Below are 20683 nucleotides of genomic sequence, written 5' to 3'. Positions count from 1 at the left end.
AGAGATGTGAAGCTGTGAGTTAATGTGCTAAAATAAAAACTTTCAAACTGAAACCCGTGTTAACGAGTGTGTGTGAGTGGGGGGTCAGTCATATGACCTCTGAAGCAAACTGACTGCTTTAGATCCAGCAGGTTACCATGGAGACGGGAAGGCCAGGTGTGGGGGGCGGAGCCTGAGCACCTGAGAGTCAAATCAAAACAAAACTATTGAAATAAACACACACACACAAAGACACACTCACACACACACACTTTAGATTAGTCAATTAGATATTAGATGACATCATCTGTGTGTGTGTGTGTTATTAACATTACTTTAGATAAAGTTTATACTAAAAGCTTTAAAGAGTGTGTGTACACAGTGACGGTATACATTCTGTATATACACAGTATAGTATATATAGATTTAGATTTAGTCAACATGGATTTCATCGAGTTATTTTCTCAGAGGAATATTTAAGATCACTTCTTCACGTTCTCCCCGGTCCTCCACAGCTCTGTGGCGCCACCAGCTGGTGAACACATGAAACAGCACCTGGTCAGTAACAGCAGGCTCACGTGCTCTCACCTGTTAACAATGGGATTAAAGGAGATCTCACGTTCAGAGAGATGGATCTCATTGATCAGCAGCATCTTCATTTGAACTAAGAGAAGGGAGACTGCAGAGTATTGATTGTCTTTAGGAGTTACAGCAACACCGTGTTTCATGGCGAGGGATCGGTCTCCATGGCAACGGTGTATGCTGACACCCCATAATTAGGAAGGGAAATTAGAGCAGTGGTTCCCAACTTTTTTTTTTTTTTACATATAATTGTAAGGCAATACATGATGGTCCCTAAAAGCCTTGTCTCTACATTACAATAAGATATTAAAATAATTGATTAATTAATTTGAATAAAAATTCAAGTTAGTATTAAAAGCATAAAAAGAAAGAAATGTATAATTCTTTCTTTAATAGAAATGTTTCTTTTGCCCGTAAAGTTTCCAAACCAGCCTTTTCTGGATAAACGCATTTCTAAAACACAGTCATGGTCCATGCCGGTTTCAGATGATTTGTCTCAGTCGCTCCGATCAGATCGCTCTCCTCCATTTGGTACATTATTTAGGATTTTTGAATCCACATAAACACATCGGCAGAATCCGGCTTACTTTGAGCATGTGTTTGAAACAGTTGAATCCCTTTGTGAATTGGTTCCACTTCCGCCGTCCTTTCATTTCTTCATACAGCGGGAATCCACATGAATGAATCCTGAGTCCAGTAACCATCAGAGTCTCTCCATAGAGCTCCTTAGTTACGCTTTCATCCTCCTCTAACTAAACACTTCACATTCATCTGGTTTGGGACAGGAGTTGGAGCATTTTGAGACTTTTAAACTTTAATTACCGCTGTTGCCCCCCCCCCCCCTTGTGTGTGTGTGGGGGGGGGGCTTCCAACAGGAGTCATTTGGGGGGGCTCTTGGGAAAAAAAGGTTGGGAACCCCTGCCTCAGAGGATTGAGAAACCTTCATTAGAAAACACAGTTCAGTTTGTTATTTGTAAATAAAGAAACTTCTGATGTTTCATCCGTTTTTTATTGAAAACACAGAAGGAGACGGGAATAAAAAAATAAAATGAACTCGGAGAGGTCATGATTCACAACAGAGAGAGGCCGGTCTATTTACAGAGGCAGGGCCGCCGAGGATCATGGGTAATGTAGTCCTCTCAGAGTAAAGCTGAGAGGACGTCGGCCAATGAGAACTAGGATAAAAAACTGTTTTGGGTAAAATCTAAAAGGTTTGAGTTTGGTAGAGAGGAAACGATCGGCCAATCACATCGCAGCTGACTTGATCACATGACAGTCTGCAGCCCTGAGGGTGAGAGGTCACCGGAGCGGGGGTTAATTATTCATCATCGTCGTCGTCACCTTCGTCATCTGCCTCTCTCTTCCTCTTCTCTCCCTGAGCCTCCGCAGCATCTGAGAGGAAACAGCACATTAAAGCTTCCTCTTCATCGACATGTCACATATTAACATTTCAAACTGAACACAAACCTCCGTCTTCCTCCTCGTCTTCCTCCTCTTCAACGTAGTCTCCGTCGTCCTCCTCGTCCTGAGAGAGAGACACGCATGTTACACGCATGAGACACACACACACACACACACACACACACACACACACACACACACACACACACACACACACACACACACACACACACACACACACACACACACACACACACACACACACACACACACACACACACACACACACACACACACACACACACACACACACACACACACACACACACACACACACACACACACACACACACACACACAGAGTTCCAAACCAACGGGTGTGGAGCGGTGTGGAGGGGGAGTGGCCTATCAAGCCCTCAAACAGCGAGTCTGCAGCGGTGCTGACTTGAGACCGGTCTCTACCTGACCGGAGTCACGCTGTGTGTGTCCCTCAGGAAACAAGCTGTTAGCAAGTAGTTCCAAACATCCACTGATAAACTGCGATGTTAACAACCTCATGATAACCTCATATGTTTGAACTTAGGATCAAACCTGGGTTTAGTCTAGAAAAAGGTCAATGTGTGCATTTTATTATAAAGTTGTGTATATTTACAGACTGTTGCAAAAACTAAGAAGCTTATAAACATCAGGTTTCAAACTAAGAGAGCTTTGAAACACAATGAAAGATGTTTGGAGTTTGATTTGAGTTATTCATTTAAATGTTTTGTCAAAGAGAAGCTGATTTGAAACCGTTGTTACAGTTAAGGCATTTCCTGTTCCTGCCGGAGAGAGGGGAGGCCGTCCCAAAGCTTGCTGCTGTATTTACTCCCTCTGACAGGAGGGAGCCTCGTTGAGCTGCGAGGGTGGCTACAGAAGGGGCAGGGTCAAGGGGGGGATTTGGGAATGGGCGTTAGTTCGATTTTTTTCCGCCGGTCAACATTTCCGTTAAAGTTTAAATCTTCCGGGCAAAATTAGAAAAGTGCTGGTTTGTTATTTATTGAGCTTTAAAACAAATGAATAACGACTAGGGCTGCACCGAATGGGACATTCTTGGCCGAAACCAATACCGAAAATGATTAATAGAAATATCTATATATATAATGTATGCATTTTTTACCAATGTTGTTCAGCTTCCTGATTATGGAAAAAGACATGATTATGGCAAAACTTAACTTAAATAATAATCACTATTATGGGTCCATAAAACATTTATTCAGCACTTCTGAATGCATACAGTACATTCATTCCAATCAAGTGCATTTTCTTTTCTCTGTAGGATAACTAGGACAAAGTGCATTCAGAACAAAGCCAAGGTGCTTTCAAATAACCATCTAGGCCAGTAGGCCTACAACTAACTAGTGTGAATACAGACTGTAACAGCCAGGCCTTCAACAACAACAAATGCACCTATAAGTGCATGCATACAAATGTGCAAACTGGATAAATCCACATGAATGGAACTTTTTACAAATTAAATTACAATTCAATTTCAAGAATCTCTAAATAAGGCTGTCTGTCCTCATGAGCAATGTAAACAACATCGTATCATTTAGATACCGAAAGTAGAATATATTGAACACTGTGCTGCTGTCATTTCCCCCTAATGATAACCTGAGATGGTGAATTATAACTCAATGAAAATGGTTCAGGAAAGTGGGTATAGAGTAGACATGTAGAACTAGATAAGCTTATGATAAACCAGCCTTGTCTACTTATTAAGGAAAAGTGGGAGGTTCTTTTTAATGAACAGTAGCTTCTCTGCTTTATCAGCCATAAGTCTGTTCCTCTTCTCATCAAGCACATGAGAGGCAGCGCTGAACAGTCTCTCGCTGTCAGTGCTTGTGATTCGATCTTACTCCGCATATTTGTCCGGGTGTTTTGATTTCAAGTGGTGGAGTAATCCCGAAGTGGTGAAAGTCTTTGCAGTTACACCCCCTCGAGAAATGTCAGCTGAACACGTTTTACAAATCGCAATCCGCGCCTCTTTCTCTGATATTTTTAAATATCTCCAAGCGCCAGACATGTTGGCTGTGAGCCAGCCGCGAGCATGGTCGCGCGCCGTGCTTGTCGCCGCGTTTTGATTACGTCATCACAACAACACGTTAGCTTACCAACGTAACCCTGTTCTCTGACATTCGGTGATATCTTTTCGGTGCTAAAACCCTTTCGGCCGAAAGCCGAAAGAGCCTTTTTAACCATTTTCGGCCGAATATTCGGTGCATCCCTAGTAACGACTCTATATAATAATACAAAACGGAGCCTCTCTTTTCCCCCCCCTCTTCTGAGAGCCCAGCAGCTGATCTCTGAGCAGGAGAGGCGGGGCTATCGTTATCAGGACATGATGGTATAGGCGTAGACACAGAGCCGTTTCCCCCCGGAGCGTTTCCTTTGCAGATCTACCCACCTTGGGTTAGGGTCAGGGTGAGGGTCAGGGTTAGGGTCAGGGTCAGGGTCAGGGTTACGTGTGGCCCAACCGTCTATCTGATAGTGAACTGTAGCAGATACGACCGCTGTCGTCCTCGTGTGGCCGGGGCTTGACACACACACACACACACGACACACTTGACACACGACACACGAGACACACACACACACACACACACACGACACACACACGACACACACACACACACACACACACACACACACACACAGCTACAGACACACACAGCTACAGACACACACAGCTACAGACACACACACACCTACAGACACACACAGCTACAGACACACACACCTACAGACACACACACCTACAGACACACACACACACACAGCTACAGACACACACAGCTACAGACACACACACCTACAGACACACACACCTACAGACACACACAGCTACAGACACACACACACACACAGCTACAGACACACACAGCTACAGACACACACACCTACAGACACACACACCTACAGACACACACACACACACACACACAGCTACAGACACACACACCTACAGACACACACAGCTACAGACACACACACACAGCTACAGACAGACACACACAGCTACAGACACACACACAGCTACAGACACACACAGCTACAGACACACACAGCTACAGACACACACACCTACAGACACACACAGCTACAGACACACACAGCTACAGACACACACCTACAAACACACACACACAGCTACACACAGCTACAGACACACACAGCTACAGACACACACACACACAGCTACAGACACATACAGCTACAGACACACACAGCTACAGACACACACACCTACAGACACACACACCTACAGACACACACAGCTACAGACACATACAGCTAAAGACACACACAGCTACAAACACACACACACAGCTACACACAGCTACAGACACATACAGCTACAGACACACACAGCTACAGACACACACAGCTACAGACACACACACCTACAAACACACACACACAGCTACATACAGCTACAGACACATACAGCTACAGACACACACAGCTACAGACACACACAGCTACAGACACACACACCTACAGACACACACAGCTACAGACACACACAGCTACAGACACACACACCTACAAACACACACACACAGCTACACACAGCTACAGACACACAGCTACAGACACACACACCTACAAACAGCTACAGACACACACAGCTACAGACACATACAGCTAAAGACACACACAGCTACAGACACACACACCTACAGACACACACACCTACAGACACACACAGCTAAAGACACACACACCTACAGACACACACAGCTACAGACACACACACCTACAGACACACACACCTACAGACACACACACACAGCTACAGACACACACAGCTACAGACACACACACCTACAGACACACACACAGCTACAGACACACACACACACACAGCTACAGACACACACACACACACACAGCTACAGACACACACAGCTACAGACACACACACACACACACAGCTACAGACACACACAGCTACAGACACACACACCTACAGACACACACACCTACAGACACACACAGCTACAGACACACACACACACACAGCTACAGACACATACAGCTACAGACACACACACCTACAGACACACACACCTACAGACACACACAGCTACAGACACACACAGCTACAGACACACACACACAGCTACAGACACACACACCTACAGACACACACAGCTACAGACACATACAGCTACAGACACACACACACACACACACAGCTACAGACACACACACCTACAGACACACACAGCTACAGACACACACACACCTACAGACACACACAGCTACAGACACACACACCTACAGACACACAGCTACAGACACACACACCTACAAACACACAGCTACAGACGCACACAGCTACAGACACACACACCTACAAACACACACACAGCTACAGACACACACAGCTACAGACACACACACCTACAGACACACAGCTACAGACACACACACCTACAGACACACACACACCTACAGACACACACAGCTACAGACACATACAGCTACAAACACACACACCTACAGACACACACAGCTACAGACACACACACACCTACAGACACACACAGCTACAGACACACACACACCTACAGACACACACAGCTACAGACACACAGCTACAGACGCACACACCTACAGACACACACACCTACAAACACACACACACAGCTACACACAGCTACAGCTACACACAGCTACAGACACACACAGCTACAGACACACACAGCTACAGACACACACACCTACAAACACACACAGCTACAGACACACAGCTACAGACGCACACAGCTACAGACGCACACACCTACAAACACACACACACAGCTACAGCTACACACAGCTACAGACACACACAGCTACAGACACTCACACACCTACAGACACACACAGCTACACACAGCTACAGACACACACACAGCTACAGACACACACAGCTACAGACACACACAGCTACAGACACACACAGCTACAGACACACACACCTACAAACACACACACACAGCTACACACAGCTACAGACACACACAGCTACAGACACACACACCTACAGACACACACAGCTACAGACACACACAGCTACAGACACACACAGCTACAGACACACACAGCTACAGACACACACACACAGCTACACACAGCTACAGACACACACAGCTACAGACACACACAGCTACAGACACACACAGCTACAGACACATACAGCTAAAGACACACACACCTACAAACACACACACACAGCTACACACAGCTACAGACACATACAGCTACAGACACACACAGCTACAGACACACACAGCTACAGACACACACAGCTACAGACACACACACCTACACACAGCTACAGACACACAGCTACAGACACACACACCTACAAACAGCTACAGACACACACAGCTACAGACACATACAGCTAAAGACACACACAGCTACAGACACACACACCTACAGACACACACAGCTACAGACACACACACCTACAGACACACACACCTACAAACAGCTACAGACACACACAGCTACAGACACATACAGCTAAAGACACACACAGCTACAGACACACACACCTACAGACACACACAGCTACAGACACACACAGCTAAAGACACACACAGCTACAGACACACACACCTACAGACACACACAGCTACAGACACACACACCTACAGACACACACACCTACAGACACACACACCTACAGACACACACACACACACAGCTACAGACACACACAGCTACAGACACACACACCTACAGACACACACACCTACAGACACACACAGCTACAGACACACACACACACACAGCTACAGACACACACACACACAGCTACAGACACACACACACACACAGCTACAGACACACACAGCTACAGACACACACACACACACAGCTACAGACACACACAGCTACAGACACACACACCTACAGACACACACACCTACAGACACACACACACACACACCTACAGACACACACACCTACAGACACACACAGCTACAGACACATACAGCTACAGACACACACACCTACAGACACACACAGCTACAGACACACACAGCTACAGACACACACACACACACAGCTACAGACACACACACCTACAGACACACACAGCTACAGACACATACAGCTACAGACACACACAGCTACAGACACACACACACACAGCTACAGACACACACAGCTACAGACACACACACACCTACAGACACACACAGCTACAGACACACACACCTACAGACACACAGCTACAGACACACACACCTACAAACACACAGCTACAGACGCACACAGCTACAGACACACACACCTACAAACACACACACACAGCTACAGCTACACACAGCTACAGACACACACACCTACAGACACATACACACACACACACACAGCTACAGACACACACACCTACAGACACACACACACACACCTACAGACACACACAGCTACAGACACACACACCTACAGACACACACAGCTACAGACACACACACACCTACAGACACACACACACCTACAGACACACACAGCTACAGACACACACACACCTACAGACACACACAGCTACAGACACACAGCTACAGACGCACACACCTACAGACACACACACCTACAAACACACACACACAGCTACACACAGCTACAGCTACACACAGCTACAGACACACACAGCTACAGACACACACAGCTACAGACACACACACCTACAAACACACACAGCTACAGACACACAGCTACAGACGCACACACCTACAGACACACACACCTACAAACACACACACCTACAAACACACACACACAGCTACACACAGCTACAGCTACACACAGCTACAGACACACACAGCTACAGACACACACAGCTACAGACACTCACACACCTACAGACACACACAGCTACACACAGCTACAGACACACACAGCTACAGACACACACAGCTACAGACACACACAGCTACAGACACACACACCTACAAACACACACACACAGCTACAGACACACACAGCTACAGACACACACACACCTACAGACACACACAGCTACAGACACACACAGCTACAGACACACACACAGCTACAGACACACACAGCTACAGACACTCACACACCTACAGACACTCACACACCTACAGACACTCACACAGCTACAGACACTCACACACCTACAGACACACACAGCTACAGACACTCACACACCTACAGACACACACAGCTACAGACACTCACACACCTACAGACACACACAGCTACAGACGCACACACCTACAGACACACACACCTACAGACACACACACCTACAGACACACTCACCTACAGACACTCACACACCTACAGACACACACAGCTACAGACACACACAGCTACAGACACTCACACACCTACAGACACTCACACACCTACAGACTCACACACCTACAGACACACACAGCTACAGACACACACAGCTACAGACGCACACACCTACAGACACACACCTACAGACACACACACAGCTACAGACACACACAGCTACAGACGCACACACCTACAGACACACACCTACAGACACACACACACCTACAGACACATACAGCTACAGACACACACAGCTACAGACACTCACACACCTACAGACACTCACACACCTACAGACACACACAGCTACAGACACTCACACACCTACAGACACACACACACAGCTACAGACACACACACACCTACAGACACACACACACCTACAGACACACACACACCTACAGACACACACAGCTACAGACACACACACCTACAGACACACACACAGCTACAGACACACACACCTACAGACACACACAGCTACAGACACACACAGCTACAGACACACACACAGCTACAGACACACACAGCTACAGACACTCACACACCTACAGACACTCACACACCTACAGACACTCACACACCTACAGACACTCACACAGCTACAGACACTCACACACCTACAGACACACACAGCTACAGACACTCACACACCTACAGACACACACAGCTACAGACACTCACACACCTACAGACACACACAGCTACAGACGCACACACCTACAGACACACACACCTACAGACACACACACCTACAGACACACTCACCTACAGACACTCACACACCTACAGACACACACAGCTACAGACACACACAGCTACAGACACTCACACACCTACAGACACTCACACACCTACAGACTCACACACCTACAGACACACACAGCTACAGACACACACAGCTACAGACGCACACACCTACAGACACACACCTACAGACACACACACCTACAGACACATACAGCTACAGACACACACAGCTACAGACACTCACACACCTACAGACACTCACACACCTACAGACACACACAGCTACAGACACTCACACACCTACAGACACACACACACAGCTACAGACGCACACACCTACAGACACACACACACCTACTGACACACACACACCTACAGACACACACACCTACAGACACATACAGCTACAGACACACACACCTACAGACACACACAGCTACAGACACACACAGCTACAGACACTCACACACCTACAGACACACACACCTACAGACACACACACCTACAGACACACACACCTACAGACACACACACCTACAGACACACAGCTACAGACGCACACACCTACAGACACACACACCTACAAACACACACACACAGCTACACACAGCTACAGACACACACAGCTACAGACACACACAGCTACAGACACTCACACACCTACAGACACACACAGCTACACACAGCTACAGACACACACACAGCTACAGACACACACAGCTACAGACACACACAGCTACAGACACACACAGCTACAGACACACACACCTACAAACACACACACACAGCTACAGACACACACAGCTACAGACACACACAGCTACAGACACACACACCTACAGACACACACACCTACAGACACACACAGCTACAGACACACACAGCTACAGACACACACAGCTACAAACACACACAGCTACAAACACACACACACAGCTACAGACACACACAGCTACAGACACACACACAGCTACAGACACACACAGCTACAGACACACACAGCTACAGACACACACACAGCTACAGACACACACAGCTACAGACACTCACACACCTACAGACACTCACACACCTACAGACACTCACAGCTACAGACACTCACACACCTACAGACACTCACACACCTACAGACACACACAGCTACAGACACACACACCTACAGACACACACAGCTACAGACGCACACACCTACAGACACACACACCTACAGACACACTCACCTACAGACACTCACACACCTACAGACACACACAGCTACAGACACACACAGCTACAGACACTCACACACCTACAGACACTCACACACCTACAGACTCACACACCTACAGACACACACAGCTACAGACACACACAGCTACAGACGCACACACCTACAGACACACACCTACAGACACACACACCTACAGACACATACAGCTACAGACACACACAGCTACAGACACTCACACACCTACAGACACTCACACACCTACAGACACACACAGCTACAGACACTCACACACCTACAGACACACACACACAGCTACAGACGCACACACCTACAGACACACACACACCTACAGACACACACACACCTACAGACACACACACCTACAGACACATACAGCTACAGACACACACACCTACAGACACACACAGCTACAGACACACACAGCTACAGACACTCACACACCTACAGACACACACACCTACAGACACACACACCTACAGACACACACACCTACAGACACACACACCTACAGACACACACAGCTGCAGAGACACACACCTACAGACACACACAGCTACAAACACACACACACACACTCACAGCTACATACACACACTCACAGCTACAGACACACACACACACTCACAGCTACAGACACACACACTCACAGCTACAGACACACACACACACACACACACACACACTCACAGCTACAGACACACACACACACACACACACACACACTCACAGCTACAGACACACACACTCACAGCTACAAACACACACACACACACACACTCACAGCTACAGACACACACACTCACAGCTACACACACACACACACACACACACACACTCACAGCTACAGACACACACACACACACACACACACACTCACAGCTACAGACACACACACTCACAGCTACAAACACACACAGACACACACACACACACACACTCACAGCTACACACACACACTCACAGCTACACACACACACACTCACAGCTACAGACACACACACACAGCTACACACACACACACACACACACACTCACAGCTACAGACACACACACTCACAGCTACAAACACACACACACACACACACACACACACACTCACAGCTACAGACACACACACACAGCTACAAACACACACACACACTCACAGCTACAAACACACACTCACAGCTACAGACACACACACACACTCACAGCTACAGACACACACACACACTCACAGCTACAGACACACACACACACACACACACACACACACACACACACACACACTCACAGCTACACACACACACACACACACACACACTCACAGCTACACACACACACACTCACAGCTACAGACACACACACACACACCTACAGACACACACAGCTACACACAGACAGAGTAACTCACCTGGATGCCTTCCTTCATCAGGTAGGACAGCCCCACCTCCCCGTCCTCCACCTCCTCCACCTCTGAGCTCTCATCATCATCTTCATCATCATCGTCATCATCGTGTACATGGGGACCGGCCACATCATCATCGTCGTCCTCATCTTCCTCATCTGGAACAAAATCTTACATTTATTTTTTCTAAAACTTTTTCCTGATAATCTAAAACATCTCGACTATTTTTCTAAAAAATTCTGATTCTAATTTTTTTCTGAAAAACCGCATATTTCAGATTTTTTTAGTCAATCTCCACATTTTAACTTTTTTTCTGGAAATCTCAGTAAAAGTCACAGCAGCTTCATGCCATGAATCCTATTTCCCCTGGGATATCTGGCCATGGTAAACAACAACAACAACAACAACAACAGCAGCAGCCTTCTGACCGTTGGAGTCGGGCAGCTCGTTGTCCTGCGGGTCGTACCCGTCCAGATACTTGATCTGAGGGAGCAGCTGGAACACGCTCGGCCTGTACTCCTGCAGAGAGGAGACCTCACAGCTGTACAGGTCCAGACTCTTCAGGTGCTTCAGACTCTGCTGCAGAACCACAGGGGAACACGGAGAACAGGTGAGAACAGGTGATGAGCAGGAGAACAGGTGATGAGCAGGAGAACAGGTGATGAGCAGGAGAACAGGTGATGAGCAGGAGAACAGGTGATGAGCAGGAGAACAGGTGAGAACAGGTGATGAGCAGGAGAACACGGGAGAACAGGTGATGAGCAGGAGAACAGGTGATGAGCAGGAGAACAGGTGAGAACAGGTGATGAGCAGGAGAACACGGGAGAACAGGTGATGAGCAGGAGAACAGGTGATGAGCAGGAGAACAGGTGATGAGCAGGAGAACAGGTGAGAACAGGTGATGAGCAGGACAACAGGTGAGAACAGGTGATGAGCAGGACAACAGGTGAGAACAGGTGATGAGCAGGAGAACACGGGAGAACAGGTGATGAGCAGGAGAACAGGTGATGAGCAGGAGAACAGGTGATGAGCAGGAGAACAGGTGATGAGCAGGAGAACAGGTGATGAGCAGGAGAACAGGTGAGAACAGGTGATGAGCAGGAGAACACGGGAGAACAGGTGATGAGCAGGAGAACAGGTGATGAGCAGGAGAACAGGTGAGAACAGGTGATGAGCAGGAGAACACGGGAGAACAGGTGATGAGCAGGAGAACAGGTGATGAGCAGGAGAACAGGTGATGAGCAGGAGAACAGGTGAGAACAGGTGATGAGCAGGACAACAGGTGAGAACAGGTGATGAGCAGGACAACAGGTGAGAACAGGTGATGAGCAGGACAACAGGTGAGAACAGGTGATGAGCAGGAGAACACGGGAGAACAGGTGATGAGCAGGAGAACAGGTGATGAGCAGGAGAACAGGTGATGAGCAGGAGAACAGGTGATGAGCAGGAGAACAGGTGATGAGCAGGAGAACAGGTGAGGATAGGAGAACAGGTGATGAGCAGGAGAACACGGGAGAACAGGTGATGAGCAGGAGAACAGGTTATGAGCAGGAGAACAGGTGATGAGCAGGAGAACAGGTGAGAACAGGTTATGAGCAGGAGAACAGGTGATGAGCAGGAGAACAGGTTATGAGCAGGAGAACAGGTGAGGATAGGAGAACAGGTGATGAGCAGGAGAACAGGTGATGAGCAGGAGAACAGGTTATGAGCAGGAGAACAGGTGATGAGCAGGAGAACAGGTTATGAGCAGGAGAACAGGTGAGGATAGGAGAACAGGTGATGAGCAGGAGAACAGGTGATGAGCAGGAGAACAGGTGATGAGCAGGAGAACAGGTGATGAGCAGGAGAACAGGTGATGAGCAGGAGAACAGGTGAGGATAGGAGAACAGGTGATGAGCAGGAGAACACGGGAGAACAGGTGATGAGCAGGAGAACAGGTTATGAGCAGGAGAACAGGTGATGAGCAGGAGAACAGGTGAGAACAGGTTATGAGCAGGAGAACAGGTGATGAGCAGGAGAACAGGTTATGAGCAGGAGAACAGGTGAGGATAGGAGAACAGGTGATGAGCAGGAGAACAGGTGAGGATAGGAGAACAGGTGAGGATAGGAGAACACAGGAGAAATAGGAGAGGATAGATGCAATAAGAAATAATCAGCTCTCCTTAAGGTGGACTGAACTCTTTAGATTAAACTGAACTCTCCTTAAGGTGGACTGAACTCTCCTTAAGGTGGACTGAACTCTCCTTAAGGTGGACTGATCTCTCCTTAAGGTGGACTGAGCCCTTCTTAAGGTGGACTGAACTCTCCTTAAGGTGGACTGAACTCTCCTTAAGGTGGACTGAACTCTCCTTAAGGTGGACTGAACTCTCCTTAAGGTGGACTGAGCCCTTCTTAAGGTGGACTGAACTCTCCTTAAGGTGGACTGAACTCTCCTTAAGGTGGACTGAACTCTCCTTAAGGTGGACTGAACTCTCCTTAAGGTGGACTGAGCCCTTCTTAAGGTGGACTGAACTCTCCTTAAGGTGGACTGAACTCTCCTTAAGGTGGACTGAGCCCTTCTTAAGGTGGACTGAACTCTCCTTAAGGTGGACTGAGCCCTTCTTAAGGTGGACTGAGCCCTTCTTAAGGTGGACTGAACTCTCCTTAAGGTGGACTGAGCCCTTCTTAAGGTGGACTGAACTCTCCTTAAGGTGGACTGAACTCTCCTTAAGGTGGACTGAGCCCTTCTTAAGGTGGACTGAGCCCTTCTTAAGGTGGACTGAGCCCTTCTTAAGGTGGACTGAGCCCTTCTTAAGGTGGACTGAGCCCTTCTTAAGGTGGACTGAACTCTCCTTAAGGTGGACTGAGCCCTTCTTAAGATGGACTGAACTCTCCTTAAGGTGGACTGAGCCCTTCTTAAGGTGGACTGAGCCCTTCTTAAGATGGACTGAACTCTCCTTAAGGTGGACTGAGCCCTTCTTAAGGTGGACTGAGCCCTTAAGGTGGACTGATCTCTCCTTAAGGTGGACTGAGCCCTTCTTAAGATGGACTGAACTCTTCTTAAGGTGGACTGAACTCTCCTTAAGGTGGACTGAGCCCTTCTTAAGGTGGACTGAACTCTCCTTAAGGTGGACTGAACTCTTCTTAAGGTGGACTGAACTCTCCTTAAGGTGGACTGAGCCCTTCTTAAGGTGGACTGAGCCCTTCTTAAGGTGGACTGAACTCTCCTTAAGGTGGACTGAACTCTCCTTAAGGTGGACTGAACTCTTCTTAAGGTGGACTGAACTCTCCTTAAGGTGGACTGAACTCTCCTTAAGGTGGACTGAGCCCTTCTTAAGGTGGACTGAACTCTCCTTAAGGTGGACTGAACTCTCCTTAAGGTGGACTGAACTCTCCTTAAGGTGGACTGAGCCCTTCTTAAGGTGGACTGAGCCCTTCTTAAGGTGGACTGAGCCCTTCTTAAGGTGGACTGAGCCCTTCTTAAGGTGGACTGAACTCTCCTTAAGGTGGACTGAGCCCTTCTTAAGATGGACTGAACTCTCCTTAAGGTGGACTGAGCCCTTCTTAAGGTGGACTGAGCCCTTCTTAAGATGGACTGAACTCTCCTTAAGGTGGACTGAGCCCTTCTTAAGGTGGACTGAGCCCTTAAGGTGGACTGATCTCTCCTTAAGGTGGACTGAGCCCTTCTTAAGATGGACTGAACTCTTCTTAAGGTGGACTGAACTCTCCTTAAGGTGGACTGAGCCCTTCTTAAGGTGGACTGAACTCTCCTTAAGGTGGACTGAACTCTTCTTAAGGTGGACTGAACTCTCCTTAAGGTGGACTGAGCCCTTCTTAAGGTGGACTGAACTCTCCTTAAGGTGGACTGAACTCTCCTTAAGGTGGACTGAACTCTCCTTAAGGTGGACTGAGCCCTTCTTAAGGTGGACTGAACTCTCCTTAAGGTGGACTGAACTCTCCTTAAGGTGGACTGAACTCTCCTTAAGGTGGACTGAGCCCTTCTTAAGGTGGACTGAGCCCTTCTTAAGGTGGACTGAGCCCTTCTTAAGGTGGACTGAGCCCTTCTTAAGGTGGACTGAGCCCTTCTTAAGGTGGACTGAACTCTCCTTAAGGTGGACTGAGCCCTTCTTAAGGTGGACTGAGCCCTTCTTAAGGTGGACTGAGCCCTTCTTAAGGTGGACTGAGCCCTTCTTAAGGTGGACTGAACTCTCCTTAAGGTGGACTGAACTCTCCTTAAGATGGACTGAGCCCTTAAGGTGGACTGAGCCCTTCTTAAGGTGGACTGTGTGAGTTTCCTCACCAGCGTCTTGATGCTGCTCAGCTCCTTGATCTTGTTCCCGCTCAGGTTCAGGTACGTCAGGTTGGGACATTTCTCGACCAGCGAGTCCAGATCTCCAGAGATCAGGTTATCACTCACTTCCAGCTAAAACACACACACACACACACACACACACAGGTTATAAATAAATCACAGGTAAGAAAGGAAGTAGTCATCACATACAGAGCATCAACTAGTTCCTGAACAGTGTCCTTCACATGCTGATATCCAAGAGAGGGAGTTCCACAGTCACAAGATGGAGGAATAGAAAGCAGTATTCAATGTTTACTTCAGATTAGCTCCACGTCAGAAATGATCATGCTTGTCATATGTCTCTCTCCATAGAGGCTGAATCATCATGTTAATCACATAGCTATCATATGCCTCAAACAGTCCTGATCAGCGTTTTCTGCCAGGGGGCTGTCTTGCAGTCATTTGACGCCCTTATTCAGCTCGGGACGCCCTGAACGCGAGCCGAAGGCGTCCAAAAAATATTAATAATTTGAGAGAAGATCGAGAGTTTTTATCGCTTGAAATAAGGAAAAGGAAAAAGGACAAGGACATCCCTCTGCTGGAGGGGCAAAGGAGTCTGGTGGGATTCTTTTCGGAGTATTGAAGATCGTTTCCCCGACATCGAAGGTGCCCGCTACAGGACAACACGGAACGTGTGCGATTTGGACGCGATGAGCTGTGCTAGTGGAGCACGCGCGTGAGCTGCGAGCAGCGGAGAAACGGAGGCTCCGTGGTAAACTGTGCTAACAGGAAGAGCCGCTTGGGAGCCGAGAGAGCCGGAGCTTTAAGAGAGCCGGAGCTTTAAGAGAGCCGGAGCTTTAAGAGAGCCGAGCCAAATGATCCGGCTCACTAACGGAAAGAGACAGTATCTATAAGGGACGGCTCAAGTCAAAATTCAAAACAACCCCCCCGCCCCGCTCTCGGGGTGGACGGCCTCTCAGCCCTGGTCTGGCGGAAACACTGGTCCTGATGCTCTTCTAGGTAATCAGACATCCTGTCATGTTCACAGCTTCAGGGATAACTTTGTTTAAATATTGTCCGTGGTGGTCTCATGGATAGCGAGGTGGGCTGATGATCGGAAGGTTGCGAGTTCAAATACCGCCTGGAACAACACTAAGGCCCTAAGGCACTTAGTCCAGGGAGAACGGCCCTGTGATTGCTCATTGTAAGTTGCTTTGGAATGAGGCGTCTGCTAAATGAATTGTAAAGGATATTTTTGGGAGAATAAACCCCCCCCCACAGATCCTCCGCTGTGTCTCACTCATTCACAACGCAACACAGAGCAACAAGAACGTGGTCTACAGTAGCCATGAACTCGCATGTATTTTCTTATTTGAGGGGGTTTGGATGCGTGGGCATACCGAATAGGTTAATGGGCCTTTGGTTTTTCTAGCCGGGGGGGGGGGGGGGGGGGGTGCAGTGCCCCCACAAACATAATAAAATTCTGTGGGACACACTGTACTCTCATATTGGAGGAGGACCCTCAGTAGCGCTGATGCTTACCTTGCTGAGTTTGGGCAGAGCAGGCAGCTTGGACAGCGAGCTGAGCCCCACGTTCACCATGCTGAGGATCTCCAGCTCCGAGTACTCCTCCGTCAGACCCTCCACCTCCCCGTCGCTGGAGCGGCAGTTATCCACCACCAGCTCCGCCACCTGCACAACAACAACAACAACAACAGGGAGTCATGTGTTAACAACAACAGGAAGTCATGTGAGCACAACAACAACAACGAGTCATGTGAGCACAACAACAACAACAACAGTGAGTCATGTGAGCACAACAACAACAGGGAGTCATGCGAGCATTAGGAAAACCGGCCGCTATACAAATATCATGTATTATTATTATCTACAACAAGAAAACATTTACTAAAAGTAGAAGTACTCAGATCTTGTACTTGAGTAAAAGTACAAGTACTCAGATCTTGTTCTTGAGTAAAAGTACAAGTACTCAGATCTTGTACTTGAGTAAAAGTACAAGTACTCAGATCTTGTTCTTGAGTAAAAGTACAAGTACTCAGATCTTGTTCTTGAGTAAAAGTACAAGTACTCAGATCTTGTACTTGAGTAAAAGTACAAGTACTCAGATCTTGTACTTGAGTAAAAGTACAAGTACTCAGATCCATACGGCGGTAATACAACTTCCGTATCAGTCAGTGACGTCCCTTGTCCCCGAAAGACTTTTTCCCATTGACTAACATGGAGAAAGAGACGTCTGTAAATCAGTGGATGATTGTTTTTAAACTAAATAAACTACCCAGTATGAACTACTGTGTTATAGCCCTTATTAGAATCACTAGGCCCTTACAGTTGTACGATACACTAAAAGCCGAATCCAGAGTTATTTTCTCTCCATTCATTCTACTGAGCCGAGAGCGGGAGCTCGGGGGCGGGGCTTAAGAGACACTCAACTGCGCATGCTCTATGAGCTACATACGGGTACTTCTTACTATACTTCCATGGACATTACACATGAATATCTGCCTCGACGGACGGAGCTCTTCCTCCGGGTTGAAGCCTCTCCTCCACCCCGCTGCTCCCGGTCCTCACCCCGGTGGGGAATCGGCTGTGATCCCGGGAGGAATTGGGTTATCTTCCCCCGGAACCCCCTTAAGGAGGCACCGAGAGACAGCCCTCCATGTTGGAGAGGAAGAAGAAGCCGTTTTCTGGGTCAAAATGTCGGCTATCTCTCACTGTTCTCAAGCTGAACGCTTCCTCGCCCAAAATGTCGGATATCTCTCCCGCTGAACGCTTCCCTCCCCCTCCTGTTCACAAACACATAGCCGGGTTTTTATGTTACTCACGTCCTTAGGTTTCCTGTTCCTGAGCTCCAGGAGGACCCTCTTCTTCATCTCCATGTTGGAACAAAGCAAAATAAAACAGCGTGTCTCCTCCGCAGATCCAGACAGCACTAACCCTCCATGTTCGCTCGAGCCTTCCTCCACCGAGAGGCCACGCCCCCACGCCTCATTAATATTCATACATTCACAGATGCTTGCCTGCTATTGGTCAGATGAGGGCCCGTTCACCGAGCTCGTGCCCCCACAGCTCATTATGCAGGACTCTTCTCTCCCATTGGCTGGGGTTGTAGAGGTGGAGCTTGTTCTCGACCAATGAGAAGTCGAACATGAAACATTTAAACTTTACATCAACCCCCTCTTTGTCCTCATTGGCGCCATATTGTACAACAACAGGAACATAAGAAAATAACTGTTTAATGAAAACAACAGATTCTTCATAAACCAGTGAATATGCTTTGTTTTCATTTCAAATACACTTTAATAAATCTTATGCTCATACGTTTGAGTGACATTATAAAGTTAAGATAATTTTTTCAAAGTAAAATGTAGATTATGAGGAAACTTTAAGACTTAAATCAACATGTATTACAAAGATAACTGACATGTAACAATGTATAGTGTTCTGCCTCACCACCTGATTCAGCACGTTACAGACAGACAGAAGTGTTTTACTGTAAAGGTTTATTTTAACAAGCATTACAGTTAAACACCCTTTCAGTATAGAAGCATTCATACCTTTAAATGTGATTTAAAAAACAAGATGACAGAATAAATAATACGTAAACAGGATGTGATGTCAGCAAGAGCAGGATACTTGTGTTGCTGCTCTTGCGCACTTTTTGCATATCATGTATTTTGTTTTCGCTATGTTTGTAAAATGTAATTTT

At 47.5% G+C, this 20683-nt stretch overlaps 1 protein-coding gene across 1 annotated transcript; it reads right to left on the bottom strand.

Moving 5' to 3' along the window:
• Positions 1-1548: 1548 nt before the first annotated feature.
• anp32e (acidic (leucine-rich) nuclear phosphoprotein 32 family, member E) lies at positions 1549-19956 on the bottom strand. Its single transcript, XM_079695655.1, has 7 exons — positions 19800-19956; positions 18499-18648; positions 16966-17088; positions 13115-13265; positions 12693-12844; positions 2029-2086; positions 1549-1953 (listed from the first exon to the last, which is right to left on the bottom strand). Exons 1-7 carry the CDS (start codon positions 19851-19853, stop codon positions 1880-1882), a joined length of 762 nt encoding a protein of 253 aa, XP_079551781.1. The 5' UTR covers positions 19854-19956; the 3' UTR covers positions 1549-1879.
• Positions 19957-20683: the final 727 nt, after the last annotated feature.

This window comes from Notothenia rossii (genome assembly GCF_949606895.1).
Source record: "Notothenia rossii genome assembly, contig: scaffold_334, whole genome shotgun sequence".
NCBI classification, from domain to species: Eukaryota; Metazoa; Chordata; class Actinopteri; order Perciformes; family Nototheniidae; genus Notothenia; species Notothenia rossii.
This window is presented reverse-complemented; position numbering and strand designations above follow the sequence as displayed.

Bases quoted from the DNA above. Each gene is read 5' to 3' on its own strand.
- anp32e (XM_079695655.1), bottom strand. From the start codon at position 19,853: ATGGAGATGAAGAAGAGGGTCCTCCTGGAGCTCAGGAACAGGAAACCT. The intron at 18,649-19,799 runs GTGAGTAACATA...GTTGTTGTGCAG, and splicing joins GGAACAGGAAACCTAAGGAC to GTGGCGGAGCTGGTGGTGGA. The intron at 12,845-13,114 runs GTCAGAAGGCTG...ATTTTGTTCCAG, and splicing joins CGAGCTGCCCGACTCCAACG to ATGAGGAAGATGAGGACGAC.